General features: G+C 35.4%; 1 protein-coding gene and 1 pseudogene across 1 annotated transcript; both read right to left on the bottom strand.

Annotated features, from left to right (window-relative positions):
- Nucleotides 1–5484: 5484 nt before the first annotated feature.
- On the bottom strand, nt 5485–7881 carry LOC120122391 ((+)-delta-cadinene synthase isozyme A-like). The gene is made up of 7 exons (XM_039141511.1): nt 7631–7881; nt 7275–7545; nt 6776–7148; nt 6435–6653; nt 6215–6353; nt 5884–6132; nt 5485–5798 (listed from the first exon to the last, which is right to left on the bottom strand). Exons 1-7 carry the CDS (start codon nt 7760–7762, stop codon nt 5505–5507), a joined length of 1677 nt encoding a protein of 558 aa, XP_038997442.1. The 5' UTR covers nt 7763–7881; the 3' UTR covers nt 5485–5504.
- Nucleotides 7882–10747: 2866 nt separating this feature from the next.
- On the bottom strand, nt 10748–12632 carry LOC120122373 (annotated as a pseudogene).
- Nucleotides 12633–16901: the final 4269 nt, after the last annotated feature.

Below are 16901 nucleotides of genomic sequence, written 5' to 3'. Positions count from 1 at the left end.
TCTGCAGGTGTTACTGAATAACCACTTTTCGTTAGAAATTCAGCAATCTTACCATACCACGCCCTAGGTGCTTGTTTCAATCCTTAGAATGCTTTTCGCAGCTTACACACATATTCAGGATGATCTTGACTCTGAAAACCCATTGGTTGGGTCATGTAGATCTCTCGATCTAGTTCTCCATGAAGAAAAGCATTCTTCACATCCATCTGCTACAAGTTCCAGTCTTTGTTGGCTGCAAGTGCAAGTAAGGCTCGTACGGTTGTAAGTTTCGCCACTGGACTAAATGTTTCATCATAGTCTAGTCCATACTGTTGAGAGAAACCACGAGCTACCAATCGCGCTTTGTACCTCTCGATTGACCCATCTGGACGGCGCTTTATCTTGTAAACCCATTTGCAAGATATGGGTTTCACATCTTTTATCTTTGGTACAATATCCCAAGTTTGATTTTGCTGAAGTGTATCGATCTCTTCTTTCATAGCTGTCATCCACTCAGAACTCTTCGATGCTTCTTCGAACGTCTCAGGCTCCGTTGCTTCTTCAATTATGGCTGCATTGACATATTTGGGATTTGGCCTTCGTATTCTTATTGACCTTCGAAATTGAGATTGTGGAATTGATTCTTCTGTTTCACTAGGCCCACCTTCTTCGTTTGGTTATTGATACACGCCAGTTTGCCAAGGATTCTAAGTCACTCTTTGTTGGACATCATCGCCATTTTGATCTTCTGATTCATCTGAACTTGTTTGGAGTTGAACAACATGCTCCCCCATCTTTTGTTGTAGTTTGTCTCCAAATTCTCTCGAATCTGGCAACACCTCCTTCTCTGAGGACCACCAAGAAGATGCTTCATCAAATACCACATTTCGTGACGTATATCATCTTCCACTAATTGGATCACAACATTTTCACCCCTTTCTCTGGCTGTCATATCCCACAAAGATACATCTAACAGATTTCTTGTCAAATTTACTCCGTAAATGATCAGGAACAAACACAAAACATACACAGCCAAATACTCAAAAGTAGCTAACTGTATGTTTTATGTTCCATAGTTTCTCAAAGGGTGAAACAAATCCTAACCTTGGTTGAGGAAGTCTGTTGATCACAAAGGCTGCAGTCATCATTGCTTCAGCCCAAAACCTTCCAGGTACATTCTTTGCATGTAGCATACTTCGACAAATTTCTGCAAGATGCCGGTTTTTTCTTTCCGCTACACCATTCTGTTGTGGCGTGTTGGCACAAGTGTACTGATGATGTATTCAACATTCCCTTAGGTATAGAGAGAACTCGTTTGATCTATATTCTCCTCCGTTGTCTGTGCGCAAGCAACATATATTCTTTCCCACTTCTCCTTCAGCTGATTCTCTGAACTCTTTAAACTTTGAGAAAGTATCAGATTTTTCTTTCATAAAGAAAACCCACACATACCTGGAGAAGTCATCAATGAATGTTACCATGTACCGCATACCGCTAATTGATTGTTGCTTAACCGGTCCGAACACATCAGAGTGAACCAACTCCAACGGTTCTTTTGCTTTAAACTTCGACTCGTCATATGGTAATTGGTGTACTTTACCATACTGGCATCTAGGGATGGCAAAAAACCCCGAACCCGACGGGGAAAACCGAAAACCGAATTAAACAGGTCGGGTTCGAGGATGATAAACGGGGACGGGGAAAACCCATTTATTTTAAACGGGGACGGGGACAGGGACGAGTTTGGTAATCCCCGCCCCGATTACCCGACCCGATTACCCGCCCCGATACCCGACCCGATAAATATTAAAAACAATTATTTATATATATAATATTAATAAATTTAATTTAAATAAAAAATATATATTTATATATTTAATTTAAAAATATATATATATATATATATACTCGGCCCAATACCCGGCCCAATACCCGTTTAAATAACCGTTTATGCTAAACGGGGATACCCGTTTCCCCGCGGTTTTCCCCGATTACCCGACGGGGATCCCCGTTTAAATCCTCGTAGTTTTTTAAACGAGGATGGGTACCGGTTTTTTAAACGGGGACGGGGACGGGGGGACCAATACCCGGCCCGAACCCGGCCCGTTGCCATCCCTACTGGCATCCCGCACAGACCGTGTCTGTTCTCACGTCTAGTTGAGGAAGTCCCTTAAGCATCAACTTTTTCACCATCACACTTAGGTTGGAATAGCTAACGTGACCTAACCGCATGTGCCATAGATATGATGTCTCATTTTTCCTTGTCCTGTCTACATATGCAGACTCTGCTGACATCACGTAAATTGATTCCAAACGTCGTCCCTTCATTGTTGGTGTTTCTGAGATTTTGACGTCACAATAAACCTTCACGTCTTGGGGACCAAATAAGACATAATGGCCTGATGATGTTAATTGAGCCACAGATAGCAAATTTTTCTTCATTCCTGGGACATGGTAAACATCTTGGAGTTGCACCTGGTTAGTATTATATCGAGGCGTAACTATTGTCTTACCGATGTGAGTTATCGGTAACCTTGAGTTGTCAACTGTCACCACCACACGACCTCCATTATACTCAGACAGGTTTTGTAACTTCTGTTTGTCACCCGTCATATGATTTGAGCAGCCAGAATCTACGATCCAATCATTCTTGTAGTCAATCCGTTCTGGTGTTGTTACCGTGAGAGCTAATTTTTCTTCCTCCGTAGCAAATAACGCTTCAGTATCCCAACCATCTTCACTATTCTCCTTCGAACAAGAAGTGGCAGTATTACTTTCAACGGGCTTTTTCTTGGTCCAACAGTCTTTTGTCACGTGACTCATCTTCCCGCAGTTATAACACTTGCCATCGAACTTTCTACTATTACCGCGATTCTTGGATGCTCCCCCTGAATGAGGGCCTCCCTTTCCTTGGTAATTTTTCACCTTGTCACCATCCTTTTTAGATCCACTGCCAATATACCGCTGAAAAGTGCCTCTGTTTTTGCTGGTGTAAAGCGCTTCCTCTTCACCCTTCAGCGAGACTCATCCCATTTGCTTGGCCATGGCTTCTTGACCTGCAAGAAAATTTTCGAACTCAACAAGCGATGGCTGTGTCGGCCATCCTTGTACAGCGGCAACAAACCCTCGATATTCGGGTCTCAAAACCATGGACAATTATTCTTTTTATCCTGGCTTCCCCAATAGCAGCTGTCGGATCTAATTCTGAAATTTCGCGACATATCGACTTCACCTTGTGAAAGTATTGGGCAACCGCCATGTCGCGTTGCGCCATTGATAGAAGTTCATTCTCGAGAAGTTGCAATTTTGTATCGTTCCTCTTCGAAAAGAGTGTAACAAAAGTGTCCCATGCTTCCTTTGGTGTTTTAGCATCCCGAATGTGCTCCAACATTTCTTCTTCAATTGTGGTCTTTAAAGCAAACATTGCTTTGCCTGCTTTAATTTTCCACTTTCGCAAGATTCCATTGGCATCTTCTGTCGCCGGTTGTGTGTAACTTCACCACCACCGACAACCTCCCAAAGGTCTTGACCTTATAAGTATGACTCCATACATGTTGCCCACGTGTTGTAGTTTTTGTTGTTGAGCTTCTTGATCCCTCCAACTACTTGAAGATCACCCATCTTAACGGCAAGGCTTTGACTAAACCGAACAAGCTTGAGTAACAAACGTTCAGAGTACTAAATTACTCTAAACACAAATAAGCTCCACAAGGTTTGTAATAACCCCGACAATAACTCAAGAAATATTTTCTGATATGGAAGATCAGTTAAAAACTGCAGCCACAGAGCATACTCAGAATTTCAAGAGACCTTAAAAAAGTGGCTTGGATACCAATTGTTGAATCAAAATAGAGTAAAAACTCTAATTGATCGAGAATAAGAAAAAAAAAACTCTTTAGAATAATCTCACAAAATTGCAAAAGGGAAGAACTCTTAAGAAAGCTTTCAAATGCTTATAATTAAGCTTTGATTGTTGGATGATAAAACTCAAATACAAGTAGGGTATTTATAGGTTACAAGAAACAATCTAAACCACTCATTAAAATAAGCACTAAATAATCTAAACCATTGAAATTAAAACATGAGAAAAATACTTAATTTTCACCTAACTAAATTGATGTAAGCAATGACATCAAAATTAAATTGATGTAAGCAATGACATCAAATTAATTTAGGTGTAAACTCATTTAGGTTAATATTGAATTTTCAACACTGTAAACATGTCACCCCAAATGTCCGGATAAAAGTCTGCCTAGGGCCGGTTTTCGGTGTCAGACGGAATGACGGGGAGGGGGAAGCAGGGACTTGTGAAAATTGTGTTGAAGCCATTATCAAAGATGTCTTGAAGGAAATGAGTATGGTTTTCGGAAGCAAATAACACAAATATTAGTTTGCTGCCTTTGCCTTCTGGTATAAGGTTAAAAAGAGATTTCGGATGAGACCAAGTATGCAATTGTTGCATTTATTTATAGATAGAAGATTGGTCATTGAAGTCAAAAAAGACAACATAAATTGAAGATATTTTTACTATATTGGAAGTATAAAATATGCAAATATATTGAGAAAAATCCTTCATTTTCTTTCTACTTTCTCTCCTTCAACGTTGGTGGCTCTAAAACATTATTTTAATATATATTAGTTTGACAGAAGTTGAGTTATGAGAAGATTACTTAGCAGTCTTTCTGACTAATATTGCTGATGTAGTAATTTGTTGAATTTTCTCGGGAAACAAACAATGAAAAGTTGGTCAAGCCTTCAAAATATAAAGTAATATATATATCCTGCAGAAGATGACAAATATGTGGAATTAGATTTTATAGTATTTAAAATACTAACATATTAAATAAATCCATCATTTGCTCTAACTATTTCGCTGTATCATTCAATAGGTACTTATATTTAAATAATCAAATTATTTAATATATAATTCAATTAAATACAATTTATATTTAAATAATCAAATTATTTAATATATTCGACTCTAATTTAAATAATTAAATCATTTAATCCAAAAATGTTACTATGGTCTAAATCTTTCGGTGCGATGTGCACGTGTGAGGGTTATGTTCATCAATATTAACAAAGAATAAATAAAAGATAATATATAAATCAACATCGCTCTTTTCACGTCGTATTTAACTTTATATTCTTTAACATTTTTAACAACCTTCACCAACATAAAATCAATTGAGACATCTATAGTGAGAGTCCATAAATCCACATATCTATGTGTTTAAGAATTGTTTATGAACCATTCGTATTACGTTCGTTTTATAATCTATATAAACGAGCATGAACGAATTTTTGAAGTTCATTTAATAAATGAACGAACAAAAATAGATGTTCAGGAGTAAACTCGTTTATTCAATTATCATTTTCTTTTTACTTTTTATTTTTCATTCCTTTGTACACAAAAGGAAAACATATATAAAAGAAGGTTATGAATTTATACTTTTCTTTCCAAACAAGTACAAACTTTATTGATAGAAAATCATGTGGAGAAGAGAGGCCAATTTTTTCAATATTCAAAGTGGGATCGGATCGATCAACAAAGAAGTTATCCCTCCTTTAGCCGCTTTTCCAACATGCGTGTAACCATCGCCTTCCCTGTAAAGCACATCCATAACCCTCGCAAGGTTCAGACTCCGGCAAAGAACCGGTGTCGGCATTTCCGTCGGTTTCAAGAACTCTTCGTTTACGTCTTTCCACGAACTCTCTATGTGTTTGTTGAATTCATCGTATGCTTCTTGCGCTGTCACGCTGTACTGTTCCATGTAACACTCGATGGCCGAGCAATCGTCTTCTCTCCTGTGGTTGAACTGCACCCATTTGGAACATGTCTTCATTTAGCAAATGCATACCCCAAAAGTTTAGAATTTCGGAATGTGGGTATAGTAAGTATACCTTGTGTTCAGCAATGTCGTCCATGAACCTGCAAATAATGGTGGAAGCTTTGATGATCTTAGGGTCATTGGCCGCCCATTTGAAGGTCTCCGGGGTTACAACATCGCCCATCCCGACGAACGCCGTGATAGCAAGCATGGCATAGCCGGACGTCGGCAATGCATTATCTCTAAACTCCTCGAATGTTGGTTTATAGTTTAGATGCGTCCATTTCGCCTCCAGAAGGTAAGCTTGAGCAAGGCGTATCATCTGAGGGTTGAGAGCATCAAGTTCACACTGTTATTATCAAACGTTTCAGATATTTTTCATTCATGATCCTATTGTTACGTACCGCTTTTCTTGCGTACTCGACTCGGTATTGTCTCTCTTGTGCTACTAATAATTGTTCCATTTCTTCATAAACATCCAACAATGCCTTGTAGCTTATTTTCATGTACTCCGGCAATTGATCCATGCATTTAAGATCCCACCTGAAACACAATTTTAGGGTTAATTTCAAAGCCGTGACTTCATAAGATCAATGCTAAAAGATATTATTCAACAAAGCTAACCTTTCAATTGCATCTGTATAGGGAATGAGTTCATCATAAGTTGCAAATGAATCATATGTGTCGTCCACAATTGAAGCCATTGCTATGACTTTTGTCAAAAACTTTCTCCCAAGAGAGTATTGAGGTTCAAAGTAAACTCCCATAATCCAAAAATACCCTTCAACCACTCTGTCTCTTGCAAATGGCAACTTTCTTGTAAAGTCTAAATCCTTCCACCACCTTCAAAAAAATCATAAGAAAAACTGGGTTTTAATTCATTTGTAAGAAGAAGAAAAAAACCTAAGCAAAAACAATATGATTTATTAGTTAGGCTTCATAGCTTTAAATCTCGCAAAACTTACCTACAGATCTCACTTAGCTCTTTCCTATGCAAAAGTTGCAACATGTTGAAATCGATCTTTGCAAACTGAAGCAATGCTTTGTTATGGGATTCAATATCTTGGTAAATGGAAATGAATTTCCGGGCCTCGACCCTCGGCAGGCCCCTTTGGATCGACTGCTTTAAGGCATGATCGACCTGTTCCGACAAAGGATGGTCTAAAGTTGGTAATGCGAGTGTAAGTTGAGCTGTGGTGAAAGAAATGGCTTCGTCAAGTATATCTTCCCCATGGATCCTCATATAGGAAGCTTCGTAAAGTTCCAACAATCCTCGCACATCGCTAGTCAGTGATGCCTTGAAATTCCCTTCCTCATCCTTGAACTTGTTGAATGACTCTGCTCCATCACCCCAGGTCATCATCAATACATCAATACTTATATTTTGAAGTTTTTTTTTTTTATGGAAAATGATAAATTACGGTTCAATAATCTTAAAAGTATGAAAGTTTAAGACTAAATTACCGCAGGAAACACGGTAGCCATGCCCTCTAAGTAATCGGAATCGGAGAGCTGTGGTGTAGAGATCATACTCAACATCATTGCTCTTCATGTCATGGTAAATCTTCTCAACTTCATCTTCAATCTCTTTCTCAAAATGATAACTCACACCCAATCTTTGAACTGCATCAATGAAGGGCAGCTTTTGGTTCAAATCATCAGTGGGTTCCACAATCATCTTCCTCACTTGTTCTTTCAATTCTTCGAATCGTGATTCAGTTGCAGCATCAATATCCTGCTCAAGTAGGACAATTAAATCTCGGAAACAAAATTCAATTATGGATAAAAAATTGCAAAAAGACGAAAAGATTGTGTATTACCATATTGGGACATTGGATGAACATATCACCCCAAATGCCGGGATGAAAATCAGCCTTGGGACGGTTTTCGGTGTCGGACGGAATGACGGGAAGGGATGAAGCAGGGACTTGTGAAACCTGTGTTGAAGCCATTATCAAAGATGTCTTGAAGGAAATGAGTAGGGTTTTTGGAAAGCAAATAACACAAATATTAGTTTGCTGCCTTTGCCTACTGTTTTAAGGTTAAAAACAGATATTTGGGATGAGACCAAGTATGCAATTGTTTCATGTATTTATAGATAGAAGATTGATCATTGAAGTCAAAAAAGACAACGTAAATTGAAGATATTATTACCATATTTGAAGTAGAAAATATGCAATCATACCGAGAAAAGTCCTTCATTTTCTTTCTACTTTCTCTCCTTCAATATTGATGCCTCTAAAACATTATTTTAATATATATATAGTTTGACAGAATTTGAGCCATGACTCATGAGTAGATTACTTAGCAGTCTTTCTGACTAAACTTGCTGATGTAGTAATTTGTTGAGCTTTCTCGGGAAACAAACAATGAAAAGTTGGTGAAGGCTTTAAATTATAGACCAATATATGCATCCATGTAGAAGATGACAAATATGTGGAATTAGATTTTGTAGTATTTAAAATACTACAATTGAATAATTCAAACCTTTTGCTCACTCTTTTCAGTATTGTTTAGAGACAGTCAATTTTGACCCAATTTAAAAATAATTCAATTAATTAATCTCGATTCAAATTTGATTATTTCTACCCTATAATTTTGTACAAAATAGAAAATGGTGGACATGCTAAATGAATTGAACTTTAATTTATCTTTTAATTTAAAAATAATTCAATTAATTAATCTCGATTCAAATTTGATTATTTCTAACCTATAATTAGTCACCACTCGCCACAACTTTTTTATATTTGTTTAATATATAGCGGATTAAAATAAAGTAAGCAGACATTTATTCTTTCTAAAAAATATATTAATTAATTTTATGCTAGTAATTATTAACAATTTTAATATATCTTATTTAAAACATTTTTATTTCTAATATAAATTTTAATATATTAATAATTTATTCATATAATTATATCGTATTATTTATTAAAAATTAGGGTAAAATACACAAATGATCTTCAACTATATGGTGTTGCTTTGTTAAGTCTCCGACTATTAAAAATTATAAAATGGTCTATCAACTATAGAGCACTGCTTTGTTGAGTCATTTGATTAAAAGTTACAAAATGATCACCCGATTATTCAAATGTTCCAAACTTATCATTTTTATTAAAAAATTGACGGTATTCTGAGTTGGACATTAATATGTTGATTGGGATATAACAAAATCATATTTTAATGATATATAATGTAATCGTTGTTGCTTTCAAGCACAAGCTCGATGGCATAATGTTTCAACTATTGTCTCAATGACATAATATAAACAAAAAGTCGATCCAAACAATATAACTAAAACGGTTATGGGATCAGATTTTATCTTATCTCAGTCAACATATTAACTTCCAGCTCAAACGGCCATCAATGTTTTAATGAAAAATGATGAGTTTGGAACAAATGAATAGTCGGTTGACCATTTTGAAACTTTTAAGAGTCTTATAACTTAAAAAAAACACTGTTCTATAATCGATAACTTTTAATAAGTGAAGACTCAACAAAATAATATCCTAATTGGAGATCATTTATATACTCTAATCTAAAAAGTGTCCCAAAAATTGCCCTAAAGTGTAGAAAATGGTACCAATCTAAATGGCCAATTAATTCAAAAAACCCAAACACGTGCGCTCGCTCGACAGCCTTTCTTGAGCCAAACCATTCAAACAATACTGCTATATATAATAATAATTTGTTTTATGCTTGTAATTTACTTTAAAATATTGGGTATTCGTATAAATTTTATTATTTTTATTATAGAAATTTTAATTTATTTTTTATTTTTATTTTACCTTTTTATAGTACGAATCAAAATGATTTTGGTGCTAAAAAAATTATTGTTATTTCTTAATATATAAGCATTTAATATCAAACGACTGAGAGTAATCTTTAAACAAATATTATAGTGTATTTATCTCAAATTAATAATAACAAAAAATCTTTTCATTTATAATCCGGAATTATAAATTCTCGCAACAGCTGTTTTGGCCAAAATACTAGAACACGATATTTTGTTAAGGCATGTATTAGATACTGTTGGTGTAGTGGACAATTTTGAATTTCCCCCAAAAACATAACTTTTTTCTTTAGAAAATTATCCAATGAAAATCGTTTCATATGCAAAAAAATAATTAAATATTAAAATCTTGACAGGACGATATATGTATTGGCTTTAAATTTTTGTGTTACATCTCATTATTATGATCCTAATATGTTTATTATTCGTGATATTTATATTTATGATAAATTTTTATATTTAATTTTAAGAGAGTCGTTATATATAAAGAAATTATTATATACAACAAATTTTCAGAAAAAAATTTAAAGGATCATTCTTTAAACAGCAATTCCAATGGGTGATCCTCGACCCGAAACAGCCAAACAGTCTACAACAACATTCTGATCACGGCTAATATGCTTCACGACAGTGTTCCAATCTCTATCACGTAAATTATGAAGAGCATCAACCAAGACACTCCCTTTTAACGCATCGGATAAATTGTTGTAAATCTTTACAACCTCAATGTTATCTGTCTCAAGTTACTTATGTTGCTTGGTAGTTGAGTAAAGACATATAAATGATCATCTGAAATAACTTCAAGTTTTACTGTGAAATTGATAGTCGTATTGACTTCTCAATCACCTACGTCTTGAAATACAATGAGGCAAGGAAAAGCGACGAGAGAAGTTTAACAGCGCTGTCTATAAATAAAAAATATATTTTTCTTTTCTTTTGTACTTATTTCGTTGCAAACTAAAAATTATATATTTATTTAACATAAAATAAAGTAAATTTTTTTGAGAGAATAAAAATAATACAATAAAAGTTGCGAGATATCTACAAAACAGAGAGTAGTGATTGCAAAATGGTATTGAGAAATCATCAGAAAATGCCTCTTTCTGTATCATAAGATGGTTGTGCAGCATCATTCAACATACAATGTCATCGTCCATTGCTATACCAAAGAACAAATTTATGTATATATCTAACATATTTGTAAAAAAATGAAGTGATTATTTCTACATTACCTTTGTATGTATCTCGGTTTTAGCAACGCCAAGCCGAAGCCGATATAAGGTTCCGTTCCTTCCATCCCAACAACATAGCACCATCCTTCTCCGACAGTGTATAATGTTTAGAGTAGCACCTCAGCAGGCTTCTGATCACCGAATTGACGTAAGAGCTCAAAGGGTATTGTCGAAATCTGGCCATTGTTAACCTGGACTTCCATTTCCCGAAGAGCTCATGGCGCTCCACTCTCTCTTTTCCCTCGCAAGCGATGATGTTGACAATATCCCGGGCCAGGCAGTGCTGCTCCACGTTGATTCTCTCTTTGCCGTCCCTTGGAAGTGTCTCGTCGATGGACTCGAACATTGCTAGGTAGTACTCTAGAGTCTAGATGAACCTGGGGACGAAAGGGGCTGTGTTTGTGTTTGATTCTTGCTCTACCAATGTGGTAACCTTGGGAGAAAGTGACTTCACCAATCGTAGAAGCCCGTCCCTAGGGTTGTTCACATCGACACTCTCGTCAGGAGTGTGATGGAGCTGCAGCGGGAAGTTGACAGCCAGAGCCTCCCCCGGCCTGATACTAAGCATGTCCCTTGTGATTTCTGGGGCCAAAACTGGCACTCCATGAAACTCAAATGATATATTGAACTGTTCAGATAGTGCTGACAGACGCCTTCCAACAGCTTCCAATCCACTACCACGAGCATACTTTGAAACAGGATCATCTATTCCGGTAATCCGGACATGAGGAGCTCCACCCGGTCTGGCTGCAAGTGCTTGCAAGAGGGTCACCCCTTGAGTTCCCTGAGCAATCTGGAAATCAATAATGTGAATGCGATCTTCAGTTCTACATGCTTCAGCAATGGCCCCATTAGCTGCCAAGTAACCGAACTTCAAGTACGGGCAAATTTCATACAGGATATGCATGTAGGAAAGCAAGTCCCTGCCTTCTGGTTCCCTGCAACGAAGAGCACGATATATGTTAGAACCTGATGCTTCCTTCCTTGCAACCAACCCTTCCACCATGTAAGCACCAAGACGTTGGATCGGTTCTCCACATATAGACACAGCATCCTTGGTCTTTTCTATCAACTTTTCAAATTCATCCATATTGTTTTCGGAAAGTGCTTTAGCACATGCAATCAACAACTGTTTCAGATTGCCTGGCGGACTACAATGTGAAGACAAATCAGCTATTGCTTTCTGACGTTTCTCGTCATGAACAACTTCAGTTGACGGTCGATGCCTAGAGACAAATGATGTCTGAGGCTGAAGCACCAGAGATCCTCGGCGCTCCTGTTCCATGACCTAGATCGTGGGACTGTTTTCTTTGGCCTACTACTTTCTCCATAGGAAACACTTGGGGTCGTTACTTCTTCATCCCCTTCAGGTACCATGAGTGCAGTCTCTAATTCCTGCAAACCGTATGTTGTTTTGTGGCAGGAGTTTGCATCTTGTGTATAAGAAGTTCCACCAGAGTAGATTGGTAAGTTTTTGCTCCTGCAGTTTACAGAGGGACTCGACGGATTGAAATAAGTGTTAGATTCAGGTGAAGAGTTACAAGAAGGGGTGAGTCCCGAGAGATTCTTGGTGAAACTATGCCGCTCCTGGTTGTCACTCAAAGCAGTATTGGTATTACAATCAAATTGAGTCAAAAAAGGCGAGTTTGGTGAGTTTCCTATGTCGGATTTTAAATAACTAAACAGCCTATTAGGTATTGAAGGAATAATTGAATAAGATATTGAATTGGATAACCTTGCACTGGTCACACCGTATGATCCTGAAAGCTGGTGTGAATCCATGCTATGGGTTTGGCCTCAGTATCCGAACATGATGAAGAGGCCACAGAAAATATATCGGAAACATAGAAATGGATTGTCTAACCGCCTTTGTCACAACGACTACAACAAACTTCAAAGCTATTGTAGAAGTTAAAATTTGACCTGGAAAAACAAAGGAAAGTTAAGTTCTACGTGTTTGCATTTGCAGGTCCGAAATCAATCAATCTTTAATGGACAGTACAGATATTCTATCATAATCTGTAATTTCTTGGCACACAATCAAACCGCAAATATTAAACAGTAATCTTGTATGTTGACAGCTATATGCATATTCAAAACAGTTACATAACTAACTAGTTAAAGAAGTTTCTCAGAAGTCCTAGTATAGAATCAACTTATGATTTCTTGGAAGGAAGCTTGATCAATGTCAAAACTCCGTCTCATTACATAAGACGGTTCAAAAACGACTACTCATTGACACAACCAAGAAAGAAGAAATGCAAGACGGCAAAACCATATATCCTTGAAGTATAACTCTACATAAGTTTCCTAAACAACAACAACAACCAACTTCTAAACCTATAACTAGGATTAAGCGTTTAATCAATTCGGTTTATTAGGCTTTAATACTATTCCGAACAGACTGAAGCAAACCTAGAAGCTAAACAAAATATTCCTAAAATCGAAACTACCCGAACCAACATAAATCATATACTCATGAAGTCATTGTAACTCACAAGGGTATAAGGCCCCTGTAACTGAAGAATTTGATGCAGTGTGTTTTGAGTTGGCAATAACTTTCTATTTTTCTGAACTAAATCAAATTTCAGTATAAGAATCCTAAGATCTCCCAAATTCAAACATCAGACATCTGCTTGAAAAGCTGCAACATATAGCAATTACAATAAATACAAAACAAAGTGAAATCCTGGCTCAACAATACCAAAGTATCCGCCATATTTCCTAATCAAACTGGAAGCTTAAAGCAATTCTTTCTTTTCATATATATAATTAAGTTGCCAAAACAAGAGAGCTAAATTTAGTATAAGTAACCCTGAAAGAGAAAATCTTTGATAATCTTTTCAACTGAAAACTAACCAAGCTTCTCACAAAACAAATACTTTCTAAGCACTTAAAGCTCAAAAGCTTTTAAATTCATAAATAAAAGCACTAAAACCCAGCTACTTTTTTCATCTAATACTAACCACATGAAAACCCACAAAAATATAAATCTATCAATAATAATCAATTAATAACCAAAGAACTCAAAGGAAACATAAAAAAATCAATTTAACGGTAAATTTATCAAGTTTACCTGGAAATTCTTGCTTCTTATGGATCAAATAACAAAACCCAAAGCTCCAAATAAGGCGATTTTTCTTCTCCTTACACTTCAAAACTAGGAATTTTTCAAAAGAAAATCAAATTTTGAAATCGAAAGACAAAGCAGGTTAGAGATTCTTATATTTATAGGAGGGAAACAACGAAGGTTGCAACGGAAATTTTTGACGGTGAATTTAACGATAACTGATTTTTAAACAGTTTAAGTCCTTGAGGAGTAGGGATGGCAACGGGCCGGGTTCGGGCCGGGTATTGGTCCCCCCGTCCCCGTCCCCGTTTAAAAAATCGGTACCCGTCCCCGTTTAAAAAACCACGGGGATTTAAACGGGGATCCCCGTCGGGTAATCGGGGAAAACCGCGGGGAAACGGGTATCCCCGTTTAGCATAAACGGTTATTTAAACGGGTATTGGGCCGGGTATTGGGTCGGGTATTGGGCCGAGAATCGGGTCGGGTATATATATATATTTAAATTAAATATATAAATATATATTTTTTATTTAAATTAAATTTATTAATATTATATATATATATAAATAATTATTTTTAATATTTATCGGGTCGGGTATCGGGGCGGGTAATCGGGGCGGGTAATCGGGTAATCGGGGCGGGGATTACCAAACCCGTCCCCGTCCCCGTCCCCATTTAAAATAAATGGGTTTTCCCCGTCCCCGTCCCCGTCCCCGTTTATCATCCCCGAACCCGACCCGTTTAATTCGGTTTTCGGTTTTCCCCGTCGGGTTCGGGTTTTTTTGCCATCCCTATTGAGGAGGTCGTTTTTGTACTGCGGATGATAACGACGTTAAACCAAACTAACGGCCGCCGACCATGCATCCACGTTCGACAGCATTCTCCGAGATTTCCTTTTTTATTTATATAATTATTCTTTTTTTTAATGCGTGTAAGAAGACAATGGCTGTCCCACGCGCCTCCATAGACTGTGTCAAGTAAACTCCGTCGGCCCTTCCTCACCTCGCATATTTATTAGTGATCTCGTTAAGTTAATTGTGTTTCTATAAACACTGATTGAAAACTATTTCAAGATTTTTCTCTTGAAATATTTTTAAATTATTCCTTTATTTTTAAATCTAATAAAAATTTGATTTATGCAATATTTTAAAAAAAATTAAAGTTCAATAAATTAATCGACAACTGTGTCATACATGTGACGTTTGAATAAAAATCAGTTGAATTTGACAGCCTTGGACAAATGGCAGTGCAGAATCAAAGGTCTAGACACGTGGCTAAGGAACGCATGTACCATTTAGCATTTGACTGATTTAATATGACGTGACATTCTTATATTTAAGTAATCATCCCATGTTTAATTGACCATTTATTTCATTCCATAAAGATAATAAAATATTTTCCAAAAATGGAAAACAATCTTCACTAATTCACTATGTGTTTTTATGGGAAATTATTTAATTCTGATCAGTCAATAGGGTATTAAATTTATTTCTTAAAAAAATAAAAAGCCCAAAAGACCGATAAAAAATATTAAAAATTATTAAAAAAAATTATTAAAAAAATCATAAAAGGAGATGAAATCGTGTCACAAAGATAAAATTATTAAAAATTTAAAAATAATGAAAATAAAATTATGATATAAAAATAATAGAAAAATAATGAATTTCGGCAATTGAAGGTTAATTTTAAAATTAAAACCGCCGTCAATTAACGAAATTAAAAACAAAAATCTTAAGAAAAAACAATAACTTTATTTTATATTTTTAATAAAATGATAAATTTCATCAGATGAATTTCATGTCATATTTATATTTTCTTCTTTTCTCCGTAACTTTTTGTATCGTATTTTTTTTATCCCTTTTTACTAAAATTGGGTAATTAAATTAAAAAAAAAACTTTAACCACTAAAATAAAAGTGAGAATAAATTTAAGCGATGAAATTTACAATCACTATAAATTAAATTAATCTTTTGAGAATATTAGAAAAAAAAATCAACTTTTCTTTATTAACCAATAATAATCATAGGAAATATTAGGAATTTATGAATCGACATTCTCAACTCAAACCAAGCCCATGTGTAAACTAATATTGGGCTAATACCTTTATTAACGAACAGGATGAGGAAATAAACTTGTGGAAATAAATGTTGTATACTTTCTTCCATTAGAGCTAGGGTATGTACTATGTTCTTTGTGATTGTTATTTAATATATTTACACGAAATTCTGTAGAAAATTTATTTGCTTATTTGTTAATAAACCTTTTGATGATAGCTTTATCGAAATGAAACGTAAAATTTTATATTAGACAACAGATTTTTAAAATTTTGAATGGGATGAATTTATAAAATTTTAGATGTTTAAAATAGATTTTAAAAGAAAATATATAGAAAAATATAAAATATATAATAAATTAAAAATTTTCAGATGGCGATTGTCTCCACCCTCCTCCCCCAGTCCATCCCTAAGAACATGTATTATTGATTTAATAAATAATCCTTTATTTCAAAAATATTGGTGTATATATACTTATAAGAGTATGCTATTGTCATTTCTCGTAGTTAGTTGATTTTTGGTTTTCAAAAGAAGAAATTTATAGATAAACGCGCAACTAACGTACATGGAGTCCCTTACAAGGTCTAATATAACATATTGAATTGATAAGATCTCTCTTTAACATATTCTCTTTATGACTTAAAAACTTGATCTTGTTTTAAGTATGATGCTTATATGACAAGCAGGAGTTTAATAGAGCAACCACCATTCTGTATTAAGTGTGTCAATTGTGTTCTCATAAATGACCTTATATGAGGGACATTGTGCAAATACTGACACGAATCCTTAAAATAAAACACATAAAAAAGCATTAAAAGTCTTTACTCCGAGTCACTACAAGTGATATTCGGGTTAACTTAGAGTAAAGAAAAATTAAAATTCTGATAATTGTACATCGAAGAGATGAGTTTATAAACAACACAATTGACTCTATTTATTAAT

This window comes from Hibiscus syriacus, unplaced genomic scaffold (genome assembly GCF_006381635.1).
Source record: "Hibiscus syriacus cultivar Baekdansim isolate YM2019G1 unplaced genomic scaffold, ASM638163v2 tig00001120_pilon, whole genome shotgun sequence".
NCBI classification, from domain to species: Eukaryota; Viridiplantae; Streptophyta; class Magnoliopsida; order Malvales; family Malvaceae; genus Hibiscus; species Hibiscus syriacus.
This window is presented reverse-complemented; position numbering and strand designations above follow the sequence as displayed.